Source organism: Mus pahari, chromosome 14 (genome assembly GCF_900095145.1).
Source record: "Mus pahari chromosome 14, PAHARI_EIJ_v1.1, whole genome shotgun sequence".
NCBI classification, from domain to species: domain Eukaryota; kingdom Metazoa; phylum Chordata; class Mammalia; order Rodentia; family Muridae; genus Mus; species Mus pahari.
Window position 1 is genome coordinate 25,206,949 of NC_034603.1, and position 24,148 is coordinate 25,231,096.

Genomic DNA, 24,148 nt, shown 5'->3' on the forward strand with positions numbered 1-24,148 from the left:
ATAAAGGGGGAACCCTGGGGACATTGCCAAATGAAATTAAACCAGGCAAAGCACAAATATGTTATAATATCTTTGGAAAAGTCAAATTCACAGACTCGAGGAATGAATGTCAATGTCTTGGCTGTTTTCCCTATTTCTATGATAAAATACCTTGGCAGAATTCACAGGAGAAATAGTTGATTTTGGCCCATTGAGGTTCAAGTCAATCATGGTGGGAAAGTTACAGAGGTATCTGGTCATGTTGCATCCACAGTCAGAAAGCAGAAAGCGCCAAATGCTAATGTGTAATTCAGCTTCTCCTTTTGCTATTGTCCAGGATTCTAGCACAGGGAAGGGAGCTACTCTTGGTGGGAACTTCCCACCTAAATTAAGCTAATCGGATAATCTCCTAAGGGCATCCCCATCTGCTCCTCTCATCTTCCAAGTGATTCTAGAGCTGATCAAGTTAACAATCGTGATTAACCATCACGGGCATTCACGTGGGGTGAAGGGGAAACGTGTAGCTATATTCTGTTTTACATTTATTCTTCTTATTTTCTGTGTATGAGTGTTTTGCCTGGGTGAATGTCTGTGCCCAACATGCATACCTACTGATGGTTGTGAACTGGCCTGTGTCATGTGGGTGCTGGGAACTAAAGCCCTTTCCTCTGGAAGAACAGTAAGTGTTCTTAACTGCCGAGCCATCTCTCCAACCCAGGTGTCATCACTGGGTGTCGACTTCCAGTCAGGCTGGATGGATAAGCTATGAGCTCTTTTTTACAACCTCATAAAAACAAGCAATGCCGATATATTGCACACTTAAAATTGTGTTCCACAAGTAAATCTCATGTGAAATAGTCTCACAAGAATAAATTTTAGTAAGGAAGAGGCTGGAAGGAAGGTGCGGCCGTTAAGAGCACATATCGCTTTTGCAGAGGACCTAAGTTTGGCTCCCAACATTCATATGGAAAGGCTCAAAACTGACTCTAGCTTGAGTCCCCGGAAGTCTGACACCCTCTTCCAGCCTCTCTGGGCTCTACGCTTAGCTTCACATACCCACACACAAACATGTAATAAAAGCGAGATAAACCTTTAGAAACTTTTAAAGCAATTAAAGAAATAGCAGCTATGAATTTGAGAGAGAGCAGACGGTGGGATTATGGGAAGAGTTGGAAGGAGGAAACGGAAGACTGACGTCAAGCAATTATTATCTTAAAAATTATTATTTTTAAAAAATTTACTGATTTTAAGCCAAGATTTGAGGATTTGTGTTTGTCTTTTATTACACCTTAACATAGCATATATACTTAAAGAAAAAAAGAAAAAATCCCCCACATGGCCTGCAGTTTAAGTAAATGTAATATCTAATGAAAGCGCTGGTAAGGCTTTGGCACTTGTAGAGATAGTCCTGATGGAGAAACTGGGAGACGCTTCTTAGAGTAGACACCTTCTGAGGCAGAATATGAAGCTGGGAAAAATCGCTTGAGAACATCTGTCAAGAAACAAGATGGAAGAGTACAGATGAAGGAGGAGGACGGTGGAAGTGGCTAGGGTGGCAGCAAGGCTTAGCCCCACCCCAGGACAGTCTATGCTGTATGATTGACAGGGGTTCGTTTTGCCTACCCCTGTGTTGTAAAGTATTAACTCAGCATATTAACATATTATGTCCCAATTCTGGAATCAGAGCCAGCATGATGTAACTTGGTTTTCAGCTGGGGACTCACACAGTTGCAATGGAGTTGTCAGCCAGTAAGCTCCTGGCCAGAGCTCAGGACCCTCTTCCACACATTCTCTTTGCAATTGGAAATCACTTCCTATTATCTATAGGAACCCTTGTCTTGCTGACTATGAGTGACAACCACTCAGCTTTTGAGGAGTGCTGGGCAGTAGGGGGTGGGGCAGGGGAGTTGAATCCCTCCCATCTTGATGATAAAAAAACTTACCCTGACTCCAGCCATAGCACACACACTTTCAGTCTCTCCAGCTTCTGTCTCCTACTCAACAAGATGCTTTGGATGAGTCCCATGCCTGGAGCAGGCCCACTAGGTAAGATCATCAGCTTAAGTTCAGCTGATGGAGTGAGGATCAGCACTCTCCCATAGGTAAGCTCCCCTTTGTAACTGAGCACAGCCTGGAGTAAGCACAGGACAAAGGCCAGCTTACAAAGCTGCCCGGGTCATCTCCTGTGCACATGGAAAGGGACTAGCCCATGTTCTTGGGTGCAGGGAGCACAGAAAGGGGGATGAATGGTAGAGACGGATGCCAAGCACTGGGGCCTGATGAAAACAGTATTTCCCTGCCTTCTTCAGAGAGAGGTAGAAGACCCTCATCTCCTGAGGTTTAGGAAGAAGACCGCACCCCCTCAATCTCCTGAACGCTAGAAGGAAGGTTCTTTGGAGCCTGTTCCTCCCAATGTACAGCCTAGGGCAAGACCAGAGTCCAACTGGTCTTCAACCTTGGTCTTGTCAAGAGGGAAGCTGTGCTTGGTGGGATCTCTTGAGGAAGAAATGGGAAGATTTGACGGTGATTCACCAATGGCGGGGAACTGTCAGAATGTGTGGGAACTTCAGTTTTTTTACTCTGCATTTAAAGAAACAAACTTTATTGTCTTAACTTTGTATCATACATAATGTGCTCCCTGACAATCACTTTTGCAAAGATATCTGAAGGAGCAGGATTTTATAACCATGGGAGGATTGTAGATGCATCTGAATTATCACTTCTTCCAAAATAGTCTTCTAAGGCTTTGCAATGAGCCTATTGAGTCACAGACCAAGCACTTACTTCTTTTCTTCTATAGATAGCTCAGGAAAGCAGGACAAACTGCACGCAAGGTTTCCTGTTCCTTCCGCAGATATTGGGACTGTATTAGGTTATAGCGGATGGTGAAGGAATCTAAACCCTTTTAATGGCTTCATAGTTGGGTGTGGTCACACGTGAAGCTGAGAAGAACAGGAAGGGACTTGTGACCAGTGCAAGAGTTTCCTAGAAATGAGAAGTATGCCTCTGGGCAGGCAGTCTTCAAGAGAAGGGGTTCTCAGATGGGTCTACACCTGGGCTCAGAGCTCTGCCTGGTCTAGAACCTGCTGTTTGCTCTCCAAACTGGTCCTGTGGTACCTACCATTTCAATCATATGAAGTCTTTTCCTACCTCAGGACCCATTTTCCTCCAGGCTGTGTTCACTGTCTAAAATAGATGCTCCCAAACTATTCACACTTCTAGACTATTCCCCAACCTTCCTCTCTGCCTTTGTTTCTTTTCCAGTTGCTGAGATTAAAATAATCCTGACAAACCATCTTAAAGAAGGAAGGGTTTAGTCCAGCACACAGTCACAAGTTACAGTGCAGAGAAGCCGCAGTTCCAGGTGCTTGAGACCCCTGGTTCTATTGCATCCACTGTCAAGAAACAGAGGGCAAGGGATGGGATGCATGCTGATGCTTAGCTCATTGTCTCCATCTGATACAGTCCACAATGCCCCTGCCTAGGCAATGGTGCCACCCACAGTGGGCAGGTCTTGGCATATCGATTCACTCAGTTAAGGAAATTTTTCCCGTGGATGGCTAGCACCCACCCTAATCTAAACAATCCCTCACCGAGATCCCTTTCCAAGGTGAATCTAGATTGGGTCAAGATGGCAGTTAACACTAACTGTCATGATCTGTCATCCCTCATATTACCCACTTGGAGAGCCTTTTATTCACTAGTTTTCCTCCACCTTTCCAGATTCCCCATCATCCACCAAGTAAGTTAGTGAATTTAAAAAAATCCATTATTGAATGGTTGACCCAAACTAATTGTGTTCATACAACCGATGGAAGCTTGAAGATCTAAGAGGTAAGGTTAGCTTCCTTAGCTCCCACAGCTAGAGAGAAGGAAGCTGGGACCTGAACCCAGATCTTATGATCCAACACTCCAGACGTTTGACCACTGCGTTTGGCTTTCTAGGTCTTACAGAATTGCCACAAGCTCACTGGGGCTGGAGAAATGGCTCAGCTGTTAAGAGCACTTGTGGCTCTGGCAGAGGACCTAAGATCAGTTCCTTTCAATGACACTGGGCAACTCACACCAGCTTGAAACTCCAGCTCCCAGGGATCTGATTCCCTCTTCTGACCTCTTCAGGCACCCGCGTGCACATGACATATATACAAACAATCATAGTTTTTTCAAAAATTAATAATTTTTAAATAAAGATCCTGACCCAGGCACATGTTTGAAATCTATACCCTTTTTGTAACTATTGAGATGATATCTAACTTAGACTTTCATTGTGCTTACATTTTAGACATGAGTATCACTGTGTTGCCCAGGCTGGGATACAGTAACTATGGGATCAGTCCTACTGCTGATCAACATGGGAGTTATGGCCTACTCTATTTCAGACCTGAACTAGGTTCCCCCCTCCTTAGGAAACCAGGTGGTACCCACCTTCCAGGAGGCCATGGTATTGATGTCAAGCTGAATGCAAGCATGGATCATGGACCACTACAGCCTAGAACTTGTAGACTACAACAGTCCTCCTGCCTCAGCTTCCCAAGTAGTTGGAACTACAGGCACCCACCATAATTCCTTGAAAAGTTGGTCTTTTAAATGAGGCTATATTCTATTCTCATCTTTATGATCAGCTTCGTATGCTGTGGTGGCACACGCTGGAGAGCACAGCATATGGGACGGACCCCAGCAAAAAAGCTGGGGAGTTCAAGGCTAGTTTGGTCTATAATGTGAGTAAGAGGCCAGCCTGGGCTACCTGAGACCCTGTCTTCAAAAAAAAAAGACAAAATTTAATCAATAAATGCCTTGCACTGTTACTTACCATCCTTTGCTAAGCTTGCTTCCATCTTCCATGCCATCTTTCATTTTGAGTACTAGCAAGACACACTTCGAGGTGTCTACTCTGGCCCAGGTCTTCTTCTTGCCTACAGCTCATCCTTACAACTTCTTTAGGAGCTCCCACTATGACCCTCATCTCGCCAAAAGTTAAAACAAGGTTGGTTCAGAAATATAAAATGACTTGCTCAGAATCTCCTACAGGGCAGGACAGCAGGTGGTTCTCAGGGCTTCCAAACTCCCACTTAAACTATCTTAGATGCTCAGACAGGCTGAGTGTCCCTTTGAAGGCATGAATGGGGTTCCTGGTGAGCTTAGAAAGGAAGACTGGCCCTGCCAGGGTGGTTGTTCTACTGGCTCAGCAGGGGAGAAGTGAGAGGGAGGGGCTGAGTGTGCAGGGAACTGGCTGTGGTAAAATGGTACCTGACAAAGGGATGCTTTCAATCGATTAATTTAAGTGAAATAGCTACTGCTAATACGCATCCTGTGCTGAGGATAACCACATGTTAATTAAAGCAGAAGTGTGCCTTGTTCATTTGCCTCCTGTTTGCTCATGAGTGAGGGACTATTTTTAAAAAGTCCACAGTGCACTGTATTTAAATATGTCCTCAACCTCAAAGACATCAAATGCCAGGCATTTGGGCCATCAATGACAAACAGGCTCACACCTGGCCAACTGAGGGAGGGTCCCAGGCCCTCAGAGCCCACCTAGACTCTGCTAATCAACTCCGCAGTATCAGGAGCTTGGGACGGCCACTCCACATGCAGAAAAACCATATGCTTTGTTATTATGGGCTGCCCAGCAGCAGCTATAAAAGAAATCCTTCTATGTATGTAAAGCCCAAATTATATATGGAAGAAGCCTCATTTTAACCACGGTGTGACGCCAAATACTCTCTTCTAGGAACTGTGGGGTGAGGGATAGGCAGGGCCTGTGGTCAGCCTTGAGAAGATAAGGGGATGGGAGGGCTCCGCAGAGTTCAACTTCAACACAGGTGGAGTCACACCCTGATGTCAGTCAGATCTTGGGTCCTCCCCGACTTCCCCCCCCCCCCCGTGAGCTCAATCGCTGTCTTTGTAACTTCAAGTATTTCGTCTTTCTCAACCTCAAGTTCCTGGTGCAGCAACTACCATGTAGAGGATAGGGGGTGAAGAAACGATTGCCCTGTGCAGCTCAGATGCTCCCCCACCCTGCCATCCCCACCTCCCCCTGCTGCCGCCACCACTCCCCCCTGCTAAGCATGGTGCTGGGAGCTTACTGTGGTTTGTGGGGGCTCCAATGGCCACTTGTTCACATTCTTTCCCTGCCTTCACGGGTTGTTCCCAATTCAGGAAATGCCCCCCCCACCCCCCAATGCCGAATGCTCACAGCCAGTGTGCTGGCTAGTTGTAAATGTCAACTCCACCACAAGCTAGAATCATTTTGGAAGAGGAAAGCGCAACTGAGAAAATGTCCCCACCAGGCTGGCCTGTAGACAAGTGCCACAGCTCGGTCTCTTGACAGATGATTGATGTGGGAGGGCCCAGCTCACTGTGGGAGGGGCCCCCTCCAAGCTGGTGGTTCTGGTGTACTTAGGAATGCAGGCAAAGCAAGCTTATAAGCAGCATTTCCCCTCCGTGGCTTCTGCATCAACTCCTGTCTCCAGCTCCTGCCCAGCTTTTCTGGATGCTGGACTGTGATCAGGAAGTGTAAAATAAAATAAACCCTTTTCCTCCCCATATTGCTTTTTTTGGTCATGATGTTTTATTACAGCAATAGGAACCTAGCTAAGAAAGGCTGGCTGTCTCCCCGGCCCAGTCAGGTGACACCACGACACCTTTCAAGATTTTTCCTAGTAGGCTATGATCTTCCCCATCCCATGTCTTTTCAGCACGTGATGAATGACCCTTGTATGCTCTACCCTAACCTAGCTACCAAAGGGGTTTCTGTGCACAGGGTGTCCTGACTCTTCTATTAGTCAGTTCCCTTGAGGGGAAGCATCTTTGTATAGTCTTGAGAAAACGTGTGCTATCTTTCATCTATTCATTACAGGCTTTCTGCCAGGCACTAAGCTGCATGGTGAGGACAGAGCAAGAAGTGACATGGATAAGACCTGTACAGACCCCTACAGGGAGATAGACGGCCACGGAGTCAGCAAACCTATGTGACTATAGAATTATCGCTTCAACCTTAATAAGCGAGGCCACTAAAAGCAAGGAGAGAGAAGCAGGAGGCAGAAACGACACTACCTCTAAGGGCATGTGTGAATGTGGGTGACGTTAGAGTAGAAACCCCAAGAGAAAGGTTTATAGAGGCAGGTTTGGGGCAATTCCAAGGAAGTAAGTCCCCGATCGAGGGCCAGGTGCAAATGTCCTGAGGTGGGTGTCTTAGTGACTGGGAATAGACATCATGTACAAGGCAACTTATAAAAGAAAGCATTTAATTTGGGGGTCAGGGTTGCAGGTGGTTAGAGTCCATGACCATCATGGTGGAGAGCACGGCAGCAGGTAGCAAGGCGTGGTTTTGGAGCAGGAGAAAGCTTGACCCTTGAGCCACAGGCATGAAGCGGAAAGAGAAAGAAGGAAGAAAGGAAGTGTGTGTGTGTGTGTGTGTGTGTGTGTGTGTGTGTGTGTGTGTGTGTGTAGGGGCTTTTGAAACCTCAAAGCTCTCTACCAGTGACACACCTACTCCACCAAAGACACACCTCCTAAACATTCCTAACTGGTGACCCCAAGCATTAAATACATAAGTCTATGAGGCCCATTCTCACTCAAACCACAACAGTAGGAAGATTTTTTCTTATTTTTTATTAGATATTTCCTTTATTTACATTTCAAATTTTATCCCCTTTCCTCATTTCCCCTCCAAAACTCCCCCCATCCAATTCCCCCTCCCCCTGCTCACTAACCCAGCCACTCCCGCTTCCCTGTCCTGTACTGTTCCACTACACTGCAGGATCGAGCCTTCACAAGGCCAAGGGCCTCTCCTCTCATTGATATCCCACGAGGCCATCCTCTGCTACATACATGGCTGAAGCCTTGAGTCCCTCCTTGTGTTCTCTTTGGTTGGTGGTTTAGTCCCTGGGAGCTCTGAGGATACTGGTTGGTTCATATTGTTGTTCCTCCTATGGAGCTACAAACTCCTTCAGCTCCTTGTGTCCTTTCTCTAGCTCCTCCATTCGAGACCCTGTGCTCAGTCCAATGGATGGCTGTGAGCCTCCACTTCTATATTTGTCAGGCACTGGCAGAGCCTCTCAGGAGACAGCTATATCGGGCTCCTGTCAGCAAGCATTTGTTGGCATCCACAATAGTGTCTGGGTTTGGTAACTGTATATAGGATGGATCCCCAGGTTGGACAGTCTCTGGAGGGCCTTTCCTTCAGTTTCTACTCCAAACTTTGTCTCTGTATCTCCTCCCATGGGTATTTTGATCCCCCTTCTAAGAAGGACTGAAGTATCCACACTGTGGTCTTCCTTCTTCTTGAACTTCATGTGGTCTGTGAATTGTATCTTGGGTATTCAGAACTTCTGGGCTAATATCCACTTATCAGTGAGTGCATACCATGTGTGTTCTTTTGTGATTGGGTTACCTCACTCAGGATAACATTTTCTAGTTCCATCCATTTGCTTAAGAACTTCATGATTTCATTGTTTTTAATAGCGGAATAGTGCTCCAATGTGTAAATGTACCACATTTTCTATATCCATTCCTCTGTTGAAGGACATAGATTGGACCAGAAAAGAAATTCCTCCTGTCACATAATAATCAAAACACCAAATGAACAAAACAAAGAAAGAATATTAAAAGCATTAAGGGGAAAAGGTCAAGTAACATATAAAGGTAGACCTATCAGAATTACCCCAGACTTCTCATCAGAGACTATGAAAGTCAGAAGATCCTGGGCAGATGTCATACAGACCCTAAGAGAACTCAAATGCCAGCCCAGACTACTATACCTAACAAAACTCTCAATTACTATAGATGGAGAAACCAAGGTATTACATGACAAAAACAAATTTACACAATATCTTTCCACAAATCCAGCCCTTCAAAGGATAATAAATGGAAAACTCCAACACAAGGAGGGAAACAACTCCCTAGAAATAGCAAGAAAATAATCTTCTTTTAACAAACAAAAAAGAAGATAGCCACATAAACATAACTCCACCTGTAACAACAAAAATAACAGGAATATTTTTGTTGTGCTCTCAAAACTACAAAGCCCATGGAGGCTGGGACACATGATGGGGGATGTGTCCACTTGAAGCTATTAGAATTGGGTCACTCAGGAAGTGTCTCACAAGCCTTGGTAAAAAATATTTAGATTTTATTTTCTAACCATGACTAGTTTTAAATAGGGTCAGGGAGGATCATGAACCTGTTTTTAGTGGGGGTTTTTTTGTTTGTTTGTTTTTGGTTTTAGTTGTTTTTTTGTTTGTTTGTTTGTTTGTTTTGTTTTTCAAGACAGGGTTTCCTCTGTATAGCCCTGGCTGTCCTGGAACTTACTTTGTAGACCAGGCTGAGCTCGAACTCAGAAATCCACCTGCCTCTGCCTCCCGAGTGCTGGGATTAAAGGCATGTGCCACCACGCCTGGCTCCTGTTTTTAGTTTTAAAAGATCTATATGAAGCTACAATCTATATAAGGCTGGAGAAATAGCTCAGTTGGTAAAGGGCTTGCCAACCAAGCATTAGTGTCTAAATTTGATCTCCAGAACTCATATAAGAAGCTGATATGGTGTCAAACACTTCCTCCCCAAGTTGCTTTGAGTCATGGTGTTTATCACAACAGAAAAGCAAGCTAATACAAAGAATAAACCACACAATAAATGAGTGAGTGAGTGGATCTATTAATATTCACCCATTGCTTTACAAACTGTGGTTATGCCTCACTTGTATAATCTACTCTAATGGGAAGTAGCATTCTTCTGTGAATGAGAGTTCTGCAGGTGATAGACCCATGCACTGGCCTGCAGAGATGTGGGCTATCCTTGGAGCCATTAACTAAACCCCAGATCCTACCCCTGGGCCACTCCCAACTGGAGAGATACAGCAGTGGCCAGCAGCTGGGACAGTTAGAATTGCTCACTACAGCTCTGCCAGAGGACTGGCTTGCCCTTGGTGATGCGCTGTGACTATCCCATAGAGACTCACATCTTGGATGCAGCTGTTTCATCAGTGGAACCAGCAAGTTTGGCCAGAGTCCATCACCTGGCTCTGAGCATCTCTTTGTAGAGGGCTCAGGTCAGAAACGAGGCAAGATGGACATTGTCTCCCCACAACTCGGAGTCAGACTCTTGGAGCCAGGACCTCACAGCTCTCTTCCCCAGACCTTTTTTAAAAATAGCTGTTTGAAATCAAAGACAAGGGCAAGAGTCATGCCCCGCGACCTCTTAAGCTTGTCTGAATGAAGGGACCCAGGAAGTGTCCCTTCTGTCTCCTGCCTCACAGGGATGACAGGACATGCTTTTAAAGGAAGGAGCAGTCTAGATCCATCTCTTGGTCAGAGATGATTTGGAGCTGAAGCTTCTGGATCAAAAAACAATGAATAACTCTTCACACTGCTCAGCCTCAGAGTAGGTTTTCTGGAAGGGCCCTGGCATAGGTTCCAACACCCCTGACCTCTAGCCTGGGCAGTGCTCCCCACAACTGTCTACATACCCCCCAAAATGCCACTGTGTGCTGCTCCAGAGTATCTGCTGTTCTTCCGCTTCCTTTTAGCTTCTGAAGAATGCCCTCCAGATAAGCCACATCCCTAACATGCTGTGACAATGTCGTTTACAAAGACACTGATCAGCTTGTCCAAAGTTGTGCGTTCAGTAAGAGAAGATGGGATTCCACATGCTTTGCCCAGCCCAGAGTTCACTCTCCTGACTGGGGTCTTCTACTTCATCCCTCGGTTGCTTACTCTTCCTATTGTTGCCAAGGCAGCTTAAGGGAGGAAGGTTTGCTGGTGCTCACACAGAAGGTACAGTTCATCACGGAGGGAGAGGCACAGAGATGGGGGTAGGAGGAATGTAAGGCAGCTGCTCAGATCACATCCACAGTCAGGAGGCAGAGATGAAAGCCGGCGCTCAACTCACCTTCTCCAATTCATTAAGTCGAAGACCCTACCCACATTCAGGATAGGTCTTCCCACTTAACCCAGTCTAGAAATTCCCTCATAGATGCTCCTGGATGCCTGTCTCCCTTAGATCCTGCCAAGTTGACAATCAGTGTTAACCATCACACTCCCTAAGAGTCATACACAGTGCCTAGAGTCAGATCTGGGCTCTGGCAGCCTTAACAAGCCAGGCCTCCCCAGTCATCCTCAATATGGCAATTAATTAAACAAACAACAAATAAATGTAAAAAGCAGACAGAGGAAGTGCATCCAATGTGGTCACACGGGGAGTAGGGACAGAGAGCTGTAGTAATTTCCCTAAGGCCCCTCTGCTGAGTTCGAACATGGTATTTCGTTTTACCTAAATCCCTGTGCCTCTCCCTCCGTGATGAACTGTACCTTCTGTGTGAGCACCAGCAAACCTTCCTCCCTTAAGCTGCCTTGGCAACAATAGGAAGAGTAAGCAACCGAGGGATGAAGTAGAAGAGCCCAGGCAGGAGAGTGGACTCTGGGCTGGGCAAAGCCTGTGGAACTCCATCTCTGTATGTACAACTTTGGACAAGCCAATCAGAGGCCTGCCAGTTCAGCAGACCTGGTCAAAACGTGGCCCCCATCCATCACAGCCTCAGCTCCAGTCTGCTTCACATTGTTAGAACGCTGGGAAATCTCTTCAGGGATACAAGCTCCTCCTCCTCTGGCTGGCACTAAGGTCCCAGTCTTTCCTTTTTTCCAGCATGAGATTCAATTGTCTGATAGGATACAAGTGTGTCCTTGACAGTGTCCTCAGTCCTACCTGAAGGGTTCCAGAGTCACTCTGAGGAGAGTCCACATCACCCTGTGGAGTCATTGGGGAGCCCAAGAGAATGAGAGAGGCCACTGTGGCTCTCTGGCTAGTCATCTTACTCTTCATTATTTGGGGCACATGAAAGGGTCCATGGGAATACCCAGGGAAACTTCATCTCTTTCCTTTTTGGGGTGTGTGTGTGTGTGTGTGTGTGTGTGTGTGTGTGTGTGTATGTGTGTGTTCATGTGTGGTGCTTGTTTGTTGAAAAGAGCTCTCGCATGGCCCAATGGCTTCAAACTCAATGTGTAGCCAAGATGACAGCAAACTTCTGCCCCTCCTACCTCTACTCCCAGAATGCTAAGATCACAGGTGTGCACCTTCACACTCCGCTTAACCTCCTTTTTAAATCCATCCCTGTGTTGATCAGTGGAGGGACTGCCAGTCTCCTGCAAAGACTTTCCCCACAGTGACGGCAGTAAAGTTACTCTCATTCTATGTATATATCTAATACAGTCTTCCTTCCCTCTCCTTCTACGGCACCATCCTTGACAATAATGAGAAAAAGAGATGGCTACTGTTTATTATTTCCAGGTCCAGCAAGTGTGTGTGTGTGTGTGTGTGTGTGTGTGTGTGTGTGTGTGTGTGTGTGTGTAGTTGCATTTATATGGCTGCATTTGTACCAATATTCCATGTAGGTGTGACTACATTTGAAGGGTGTTTACACATGTCTAAGAAGCTTGTAGACAAGTGCCGACACATCTGTGTCATTGCTGACATGTCTGTCCATGTAAAGCGAGTATAACGATTGCCTGTGCACTTTATCACCCAAGGGGCAGTGACCCCACAGTTATCCTAACAAGGAAGGAAGCGAAGCATCTCCCTAATGTTTGAATTCTCACTTCCTCCTTGCAGAGTAGGGGTGCAATTATGTTTGACAGCTCTGCTGGCAGAATTCTGCTGCCTCCCCCCTTCTCCCCAGAGCCTTCTTTAACTGATGTCCACGCCTCTGACCCGTCTCTCCTTTGGCCCGCAGGTCCCTGTCTGGACGCATCGTCGGCGGTGTCTGGTGGTTCTTCACTTTGATCATCATCTCCTCATACACGGCCAACCTGGCTGCCTTCCTGACTGTGGAGAGGATGGTGTCGCCCATTGAGAGTGCAGAGGACCTGGCAAAGCAGACGGAAATTGCTTATGGGACATTGGAAGCAGGCTCCACTAAGGAGTTCTTCAGGGTGAGGGCATCCCTGCTCCCAAGGCCTCCTCAGAAGGGAATCACTCCACTACACTTCCCTTTTCATTAAAGAGTGCCGGGGCTGGGTGGGAGTGGCTCCATGGTGGAAGCACTCAGGAGGTTCTGCGTTCCTTCCTAGCCACCACAAAATAAATAGATGATAGATAGATAGATAGATAGATAGATAGATAGATAGATAGATAGATAGATAGATAGATAGATAGACAGGCAGAGATAGTGAGATTACAAGGAGCAAGATAACTGCCTATCTTCATGCAAATCTGAGAAACTCAGTGAAAGCTCTTGGGTTGGGGGGCAGGGGCGCAAAAGGACTACTGGGGTGTACTGTCCTTTTGGGTGAAAGATTATTAGAACTATTAATGCCATTGACAGACAGCATGGTGGGAGATCTGAGGAGTGTTCGGGTCCCTGAGGCAGAATTTTTGACCTATAAATTCTTCTTATAGAACTCAGAAAGGGGAGGTCTTGTGCCAGATAAGTGACAGACAAATGGCCCATACTCCTTGTAGTCAGGCTGCCTCTGATTCCCAGGTGGCAAGGCAGGTTGTCTTGAGTTTTAAAAGGAGGGAGGAAGAAATCTTGTTAGTGTATAACTTAGAGGAGGTAGTACATTGGGGAAGAAGAGGAATGGTGGGGAGAAGCTAAGGAAAAGGGAAGGAGGACCTGGGGAGGAGTTGGAGAGTAGGGGTTCATTTGGGAAAGGTGTATCTGTCTTACAGGTAGGACTTGTAGCTTTCCCTTATTATTGCTTCTCTGAGAGCAAAGGAACCTTCCTGGACTCCATGTATTAGGTTCAGAAACTTGATGGTGTCAACACAAAAGCACAGCTCTTACCTGTAAAAGAATAAGATAGTTAATTCTGGAGCCAAATGTGAGTCAGTCCCTGGTCACCCCAAACCTTATGTTCCAGCTTGCAAGTTTTTGTGGTAACTGAACTAAGAAATTCTTAAGTCAGGGCACTTTTCAAAGGCATTGGTGGAAACATTAAGGAGACAGTTACTGCAAAGCAGAGAAATCTCAGTCATAGGCCCTGCATGTCATGTGATGACAATCTTAGTCCTTTGGTTTATGGAAAAATTAGAGTTCCTCGGTTAATACATTCTAAAGGGAATGTATCTGTTGTTAGATCCAGCTTTGTATCCTAGTGACAGGATGTTGGGTCTAACACAAATGAGGGACAAAGACTGGCTACTTAATAAGCCAAAGCTAGACTGAGATCAATTGTAATTAGGCTCTCAACCTGCAGTGTTCCGGCATCTCTACATCGCAGTAGGTCTAGTCAGTCTTTCAGCCTTCTGCAGACTGCTTCTTTCCAGGAACTGTCATTCACCACGGCCACCAAAGTCACCCCTAGCCAGTGTTTCTAAGTTTATTGCCTCATGACCGCAATGAATGACAGGATTGAGAAGAGAAAGCAAGTGAGGTTTGTTGGGAAGTGGAGCAGCAGTCCCCTGCCTGCGTTACTAAGCAGCACTCCAGGTTGGAGGCTTTCCTACCCTAGGAAGAAGGCTGTATACAGATTAGTCATCCAGTTGGGATGAATGCGGTCCGTTAATTTGAATATACCTAGGGAAATCTCATCTGTTGGCGGATCCAGTGACCATGCTCAGGATACAGGAAACATGGCGGGTGGGGCCCGGCCAAGTTCCGAGGAGGTAAACATGGGCTGGTGATGGGCCGGCTTGAGTCAGAGCTTTTGGATTTCAGACCCTGCACTCACTCGCCGAGTTTACTGTGCAGATTCTATGCTCTCTGAGCTCACAGCCAGTTCATATAGACAATCTGATTTCCTTGAGCCTGTAACCCTTACTGCTTACAAAAGGGGCTTCTTTTGTGTCCGACTCGATCCTTTGGCTGTCTCATAGCAGACACTGTTGCCCTGCTGAATAAAATGATCTATTGAAGAAAACTATCAGAGAAGAGAAGAGTTAAATAGTACCAGACCAGGGAGACCACAGGAAGACCAGTGGACGTGATGAGGCCTTTGCGTTGAGGGCAGATAGAACAGGTGGAGAAGCAGAGGTCTCGAAGGGCCCTTTGTCAAAGCCTCTGATTGTTGTCAATAAGGTGCCAGGCAAGCCACGCACTGAGCATCCCAGCACTCAAGTAACCTTGAAAACAAAAAAATGACACAAATAGTCATTGGAATCCCACCACCTAAGCACTCTCTTCCTGCCAGGCACTGGGCTAGCAATTACCTATGATTGTGTGTTGTATCCATGGCAACACTGACCATGGGAACTGTTCAAAGAGAAAGAGGGAATCTCAGATAGATTATGTCACTTGCCCAAGCTCCTGTAGTGGGCAAGATATAATGAAGGAGGAAGCTGGTTGGTAGAGAGGAAAAAAACACAGTTGTGCCACCAGGAGTTTGGGGGTTTCTTCCATGCAGTGAGCCATGGCAAAGTTCTCATTACTACATCAGACCCCAGTTTCTTTACCTACAAAAGGACAATGCTAAGAGACGTCCCATGAGCCCTGGCATGTCTGTGACTGACCAAGACTTTGGTGGGTAGGGAGATGTCACCTTCCATTCCCACTGGGCAGCCAAAGGGGAAAGCAAAGCCTGAAATTCCTCACACCATCTCAGAAGAATCCAGTTCCCAGTCCTCGCGGCAGCACCATCCAGAGTCGTGGCACAGTTTACTTCTCTATGGACAGTTTAATTAAGACATGTGAAAGGCGGTGGGGACTGTGCAGGGCAGAGTCAAGAACAGATACCCCTGGCATGGTGCCAGGCTTCTCTGCTGTTCGTACTCCACTTGAGTTCCTGGAGATTCGATTGTCCTGGTGTTCCCTGAGCACCTGTGAGCACTGCTTGGGCTTTGGGGCTATGGTTGAGAAGATGCCATGATTTTCTGCATACTGCTGCACCAGGGTTTCTCTGCTCTGCCAGTCCACAGCCTGTTCCCTGCTGTGCTATCCTGTCAGGTCAAATTGCATCTTACAATGGTCCTGCTGTATGTGTTGTTGGTTTTGTGCCTGGAAGATCATCTGATCCTGACTGAATAGATGTATTTCCTTGTGTAAGAGAGCCTTGAGGACCCTGGACAGGCTGTGATCTAGGATCTGGGGTGGGTATTGCCCCATCCCTTTCCTCTCTTCTCTCCTCTCTCACACAATGATGATGATGTTGATTCATGTCAGAAGCAGACATTTCAAGCCACCAAGGTGTTTTAAAGTTACCAAGAAATAAAAGGAGCAAACAGAGGTCCAAAGAGAAGTGTTCTAGAGAACAAACCAAGAGTTAGACCTAAAGCTAAGAGTAGCTCCGATGTCCTCTCCAGATCTCTCTGTGAACAAGCGAAATAGCTTGTCTAATGAGGGATCACCATAAATTCAATTCATGCTGCATGCCTCCTTAAAATGCTAAGCAACTATTTTCAGTAATTTTGACTCAAAAATTAGGATTTTTCTGGGACCTAAATATCTTATAGATCAGTTAACCAACATGACAGTCATGTATTAAGATGCTATTCACAGCTGATATTCCTGACATCAAGAAAAAACCTAATGCTTTATACAGCCCAAAAAATTGTTGCATATATAATAATGATCCTATATTAAATAGATGTGATCTACTTATATGCAGGTTGTGTTTTTTGGGTTTTTTTTTTTGTAACTGTCTTTTTCTTATTTTAAGACCTTTCTACGCAGCTAGCACTGGTCCATTTCCAAAGCTTTGGGACTGGAGATAGAGATCAGGGTATTAGGTACTCACTGCACAAGCATGAAGATGAGATCAGATCCCAGCACCATGGTTTTTAAAAAAAAAAAAAAAAAATGTGTTTATCCCCAGTGCCTGGGAGGTCAAGATGGAAAGATCCCTGGAGCCTTCTAGGCAGCCAGTCTAGCCAGGTGGTGAGTTCCAGATTCAATGAGTCTGTCTCAAAAGATAAGGTAGAGAGCAATAGAGAAAGGCATGGATATTGACCCCTAGGCTCTAGAAGATAGAGACAGATGAGCACCTATACTCTCTTCCGCGAAACACACACAAAGAGAAAAGGACCATCTCAAGCCAGATTCCAATATCCCTAAAATGCTCTCGGCAAAAAGACTCCCTTTAAAAAATAATTCTTGTGAGATTGTGAGATGCGAGGGCTGATCTGGGGTACTGGACCATGCACCCTGATAAGAGCCTCAGTTAGAGTCTGAGAAGGAGCCACAGAGAAGATACCTTCCTGCCTCAGTAGCTTCTACAGGTTGAGCCCAGTGTCCAAGAAGTGATGACTATCAGTTTCCATAGAGTAGTCAGGCTATACACTGAGTGACCCTGAAATTGTGACCTACAGGGAAATCAATCTCACTGACAAATGCTGGGCCTCATAAATCAGGACCCTTGGGACCCTGGTGGATCAAAAAGCTCTAGGTTCACTGCAGGTGGGTCTACATTTTTATAGATTCAGGGCATAAGTGTTCACTGGAGATTAAGGAGTACTGTCCTGGAGCTGACTTAGGATTTGCTCTGGTCTTTGGGAAAAGAAAAATATAGCCATCTTTCATAGTGGATCAAATGGATTAAACAATCCAGTCAAAGCCCCAAGAAAAAAGAACAAAACAGGCCAGAACTGTTTTCGTAGATGAAGAAACAGGTTCACCAAATTTGGAACGTACATACGTACGTGTGTGTGTGTGTGTGTGTGTGTGTGTGTGTGTGTGTGTGTGTACTTGAATGTAAGTACATGAAGAAGTACACACATAAGCACATAGAGACAGAGTTCAAAATCAGGTGTCTTCCTCAATCATTTCTCCACCTTACTTTTTGAGACAGGGTCTCTCACCAAACCTGGAGCTCCATGACTAGCAAGAATGACTGGCTAGCAAGCCTCAGAAACTCTTCTGCCTTTGCCTACCCAGCACTGGGATTCCAGACCCTGCTACACTAGGAAAACTTTTCTTAATGTGGGTACCAGCGAGGGATATGAACTCAGGCCTATGCTTGCAAAGCAAGCAGCACTTCACCAACGGAGCTAGCTCCCCCAGTTTGGAGGCCTTTAAAAATGTAAGGAGATGTCGGGTCTCATGTTGTATTCATAACTTTTCTGTCACTATGATAAAACGCTATGATCAAGTCAACGTATAGGAGGAAGGGCTTATCTGGGATTACAATTCTAGAAGGATAGGAGTCCATCAATGTGGGGAGGCATGGCAGCAACCAGGCATGGTAGCCAGAGCAGGAAGCTGGGAGCTTACATCCCCAAAGCACAGACACACAAAGCACAGAGAGTGAACTGGAAATATTAGGAGGAAATATTAAGCTCATAGAGCCTGTACCCAGTGACACATCTCCTCCATCAAGACCACACCTCCTAAACCTTCCCAAACAGTTCCACCAACTAGAGACCAAGTATTCAAATCCCAGAGCCTTTGAAAGACAATTCTCATTCCACCCACCACACATACTATATGCTCTATCAGACAGTGACATTTGGAGGACAGGTCTCATAATAGGGGATTACTAGAACTTAGCAGTACATGGTCAAAAAGGGTTTTTGTTGTTGCTGCTATTTTTTTTTAATTTACAGTAGTTAGTGAAGTCAAATCCTTCTGACATTCAGCCCTCTGCTTTGGGGCAGTATACATGCATCCCTATTGAACTATAGACAGATCTACAATGTCTTTTAAACATAAGACAGGGAACCAGTTGCTTATCTTTCTCCCATTTAGGAGTATAATTGCTCAGAAGTAATTAAATGATTCTGAGATACTCTGTTCATTCTGTATTTACAAGATATTTGTACCTTGGAACCTATTGGTACTAATTAGAGGCTCTTATTTTGCAATCACTCATAATTTGTTTCTGCCTAAGCTGATCTGGCTCATGAATGTGTGATCAAGCTCCACTCTGCTCTCTTCCCTGATGAATGCGCCGACCCCAATTCAAGCCCCGCCATTGCTTAACCCTGGTTTCGTCCCTGTCCCCTGCCAGAGGTCTAAAATCGCTGTGTTTGAGAAGATGTGGACATACATGAAGTCTGCAGAACCGTCTGTGTTTGTTCGGACCACAGAGGAGGGCATGATCAGAGTGAGAAAGTCAAAAGGCAAATATGCCTACCTCCTGGAGTCCACCATGAATGAGTATATCGAGCAACGCAAGCCCTGTGACACCATGAAAGTGGGAGGTAACTTGGATTCCAAAGGCTATGGCATTGCAACACCCAAGGGGTCCGCCCTGAGGTAAGTACCCAGATCTGCTTCCTTCGTGCTCCCTCTGCCCTCCCTATCTCTCAGGAACGAAGCTGCTGCATTTACCACAGGCCCCCATGCATAATGCGAGCCTCCAAGAAGAGATCGTCTGAAATGCCTGTGGGCCTGGAAGATCCCAGCCACCCGTGACCTTCAGCCCTGAGGTTGGAAACTGACCTGGGGGGCCTCAGCTTGCTTTGACGTTGCCCACTGTGTGTCCCTCCCCATGCCCTGCTTTCCACCTCACTCCTTAAGTGTTGGGTGTTGATGAACCCCGTGCTTCTGTCTTGTGATCTGTGACACTCCATCCCTTGCTAGAGACCTTGCATCCAACTCGGCCATGAACAGGGTTCTCCAGCTTTTATGGACTCTGACAGGAAATGGTTTGTAATGTGTCTCTCAAACGTAGAAACACGTTGTCCAAATGAAAAGCACCGCTGTCTGAGCCTTGAGAAATGCTCAAATCCAAGGACCTCCTGGTTAAGAGGTCCAAGTCAACACAGTCTGTGGGCCCACCTTGACACAGACTTTTTGTTTTTAGCAGAAGTGGGTTGATCAGAAAGAGGCAACATCAATATTATGTTCACACAGAGAAGCTTTGCTATTCTTTCTAAATAGATGAGGGTAAGTCCTTCATGCTTAAAAATCAGATGGGATAATGCAGAGTTCATTCTAGAATTTGCTACTGTCCTGCAGAAGTGAAGGCATTTGATCAACCCAGCCCCTAGATTTCCTCACCTGTACAGAAAGAATTGACACCCCAGTCCTCCTGAGGTCAAGAACCTTGGGAGTCTAAATGGCATAAACTAAAGTTGAGTGTTTAATCCCAGCATTTAAGAGACAGAGATAGGAGGATCCCTGTGAGTTCAAAGCCAGCCTTTTCTACATACCATGTGGCAGGCCAACCAAGGCTTATGCAAAGAGACCCTGTCTTTTAAAAAAATAATAAAAATAAAAGGTGGCGAGCAAAGAAGGAAAAACTACATAAAGGGTAAAGGATACCATCATAGAAAGAGCAAGAAGGGTTAATAAAGGCTGAGAAAGGATAGAGAGAGACTGCTTCACATGACAGCCACGGCCATTCTGCCTCGGTTCATTCATTAATGGAAATGGCACTGCATTTTGTCATTATCCCAGGCACTGGCATGGCAGCTGGCACCACTGTTCTGAACAAGGCACCCTTCCCGTGTAACTACAGGCTTGCAAGAGGAGGCGGCCGTTCAACAGCTTATAATTGCTTAATGTTTTAATAATTATCATGAAAGGTACTAGGATAGTCTACAAAAGGGGCCCTCGAGGACATCTATTTCCAGTAACAAGATAGAACCAAATTGTCACTGTAAGGCGTGTGGGTATGGGGGCTAGGATGTAACAACCATCCTTTGAAATGCAAGTTAGGAACTCTCCAGGGCCAAAATGGAGGGGAAAAAAATCAAGACCAAAGTGAAAAACAGAAGCTAATGGCGTTGGGACTACCCTAAGCAGGACAGAGTTGCAGATTACACAACATCCCGTGTACTCTGGAGTCTGCAATACAAGCAAGACATCAGAGACATTCTTTAAAAATGAGACACTCATTAAAGATCAGGCACACAGGCAGAGACAGGGACAGAGAGATTTTTAAAGTTTTAGCGAGCAGTACAGATGAAGAACAACCTGCTGGAAGACACTAATGCAAGAAGTTGTAACACAAGGAAGAGACAGGGCAGGAGACAGGCTAAGCTTGGAACATGAGGCTAAACAGGGTTTTGTAAAAAAGATTTTAGTCTTCATTAAAATGCCAATAAAAGGCTTTCAAGAATTTTAAAGCCAGGCAATGGTGACCCACACCTTTAATCCCAGCACTTGGGAGGCAGAGGCAGGAGGATTTCAGAGTTTGAGGCCAGCCTGGTCTACAGAGTGAGTTCCAGGACAGCCAGGGCTACACAAAGAAACCCTGTCTCAAAAAAAAAAAAAAAAATTAAGTAATTCTCCAGAAGTTCAAACAATAGAGATGGCAGCGAGGATTTAGACATAACTGTCTCCAATCTCAGTGAAGGGGCTGCTCATGACCTGGTGGTCAGCAACCAGGCTCTATCACCCTGAAACACTCTCAAGACTCTCTGTGTAAGTTTAGGCAGACTTTAAATGAGATCCAGACAGTAATGCTTGTTGAGGAAATGACCTTTGTTACCATTACAGACCATCAGTCTAGAAAGATGCAAAGTAAAGAATTCAAATGCCATGGGCTCAAGCAAAACCAGTGGTTGTCTCATGGCTTTATAGTCAAGGCCATCAACTGACAACAAGACGCAAAGAGGCACTGTGGCCTGTCCATCAACAGAGGGCTGAAACAACCCCTCCCCTGACACAGGCACTTGGAATAAGAAGACAGCCTGAAAAGCATCAGAAGTTTTGGTGACAGGGACCTAAAATTTGAGTACTCTACACCACAATGCCTTTCTGCTATAGTAACAAACTTGGCTGTGGCATGGACAAGATCTCATTTCATCCCTATGCACGGTTATTAGCCCTATGTTACAAAAGTCCAGATTTGAGAAGATAGACAGCAGGTGCGTACAAGAGTTGAGGCCAGGCTATCTGACTCAGAGCTCCGAGCTGTGACTTACTCAAAAGCAGCTCCAGGGTAGGTAAGATTGATGCCTCTGTCAAAAGCAGGGGCTAGACTGAGGCCAAATGATAACCATCAACTGGAGGCATAAAAATAAAAGTTTTGGAGTCTAGAACAGCCACTGGGCAGTCTGACAGCGGAACGTGATGACAGACCCTGGCTTAAAGGTAGCAGGTGCCTTTGCTTTGAAAACCTTCGGTGCATTTTCGACACTCAAAGACTCTTTCCAGGGTCAGCACCAGGAATCTGGATCTGCAGTAAAGAAAGGCCTACTTCTTTTGGTTTATATCTCTATAAAAGATGGAGCTGTGGTGGTTTGAGAATGAGAACAAGAGAAGGGGAGAGAGAAACCCAAAGGGTCTGGTTAGAGGATTCTCGGAGGCCAGAAGCTGCCAGATCGCACACGGCATAAATTTCCATAGGTGTGCATTCAACCACAAAAGTAAGAATAGAAAAGAATAAATGCATTCATCTGCAGTTACAGAAGCCCAAAGGCCCATCTGCACATCAGGAATTCCCACGGCAGGGGAGCACCTACCCTGACCTCTCCCTATCCTCCTTTCTCTGGAGCACTTGATGGTAGCCATGGATCATGTGACTCCTGACCAAACATCACAAGAGTAAAGCTGTCTGAAGAGGGCCCAGCATTTCTGCTTGGGAAATCTCCATGCTGTCTATGGGATTCTGCTTCTTATCGGTGCTAGAAGGGGTCAATGTTGGCGCCTGGATCACCAAATTAAGTGCTTCAGTGCAAGCCTGTAGAATAGAGGTTAGATTCCAGAAACCCACATAAAAGTCAGGCCAGTGCAGCAGCCACCTGTAACCCCAACACTCAGGGAGAGGTGGGGGATTTTCTGGACAAACTGACTACCTATGCTAGCTAAAGTTGATTAGGCCCAGGTTCAGCTAGAGGCCTTGCCTTAGTAAATAAAGTGGGAACAATGGAGGAAGACGCCTGACATCAGTCCTGTGCACACACAGGCACATAGACCTGCATGTTTCTGTCTCCCCATCAACCTTGCACACACACACATGCATACATACCGCACTCATAAGCAAAAAAAGGGGGAAAGGATCATTGTTTAGCTGCTAAGAGCATATGTGTACCCACTGCAGCTAGTTCCCACTGTATCTCTGCCTCCCACACCCAAGATTGGAGGGACAGTTTCACCAAGAAGGTTCCAACCTGAGAGAGGGTGTTGGCCTGCTCCAGCTACTTTATGTCTGTGACTCGATCCTAGGAAACCACTCTGTAGGCAAGCAGAAACCAGGGCCAGTGAAAGGGAAGGCCTTGTCCTCTGAACCATCGCACTTGTTTTGAAAACTGTTAAGTTTCACTCACAAGACTGAAAAGCGCTTAAAGTTCGTGATGTAAATGTGATTCTGTATGCTCGGAATACGGGTGTGAGTTTCTCACCATTCCATCAAAGGCAGAGAGAGCCATAACAGCCCATCCAGACAGGGGTTCTACACGCCTAATGCCACCTCCATTTGTTCTGCAAAATACGGTGCCTCTGCACACTAGTGACCTTCTCTTCCAGCCTGCCACACATTGCTCCAGGATAGACTGTGAGTTTCTGCCTCCCAAGAAAACTGGTGTCTAGGGGACATGGATGTAGCTTGGTCAGTAAAGTGCTTGTCAGAGAAACCTAGGGAGCCTTGTTTAATTCTTAGGACCCACGTATATATAGCATGTCTAGAGAAGCAGAGACAGGAGGATTCCTGAAACTCACTACCACCGGATTTGTCTATCCAAATCAGCAAGCCCTGAGTTCAGTGGGATATACTGTCTCAAGAAACAAGATAGAAAGCAATAAGGGAAGACATCCAACACTGACCTATGACCTCCACGTGCATATGCTCATGTGCAAATACCCACACCAGCAAGTACATATAACACAGAGACAGACAGACAGAAAGACACAGATATCAGAGGGGAGGGAGGGAGGGAGGGAGGGAGGGAGGGAAGGAGGGAGGGAAGGAGGAACAAAGGAACAAAGGAACAAAGGAATGAAGGAACGAAGGATCTGAGACCAAAACGTTGCTCAAACACCTGTCAGCTCTGCCTATCAGGAGCCAGGTCATGGTCCCCACTGTTTGTTAAAAGACTCTCGGTGACAGAATAGCATTTGCCTCCCTGGCCTGGAGACAAACACTCTGATGAAGCGAAGCAGCTCGACGACGCTTGGCTTTCCATTTGGACAGGTGGCATTCCTTTGAAACAGATGCTGTTTGTTGGCTGTCTCTGCATGTTTGGGCTTGGGTGAGGGGCTGAGTTATGCCTTTGGGTTCTGGATAAAGATGGACAGGCCAATGCCAGTCACTAGGGAAAAGGCAATTAGTAAATCCACTAATTATAATCTATGGGCCTTCTGACGCCAACTCGATGTAAGTGCCCAAGCTATACTGCAGTCTCTTCACTGAGATTCATA

General features: G+C 45.9%; 1 protein-coding gene across 2 annotated transcripts in view; it reads left to right on the forward strand.

The window, feature by feature from the left end:
• Positions 1 to 24,148, forward strand: part of Gria1 (glutamate ionotropic receptor AMPA type subunit 1) — a 314,630-nt gene that overhangs the window by 254,131 nt on the left and 36,351 nt on the right. For both annotated transcript variants that reach the window (XM_029546554.1, XM_029546555.1), the window contains exons 12-13: positions 12,701 to 12,899; positions 18,849 to 19,096. In XM_029546554.1, the coding sequence (XP_029402414.1) occupies positions 12,701 to 12,899; positions 18,849 to 19,096 (447 nt within the window). The remainder of the gene's footprint in view (positions 1 to 12,700; positions 12,900 to 18,848; positions 19,097 to 24,148) is intronic.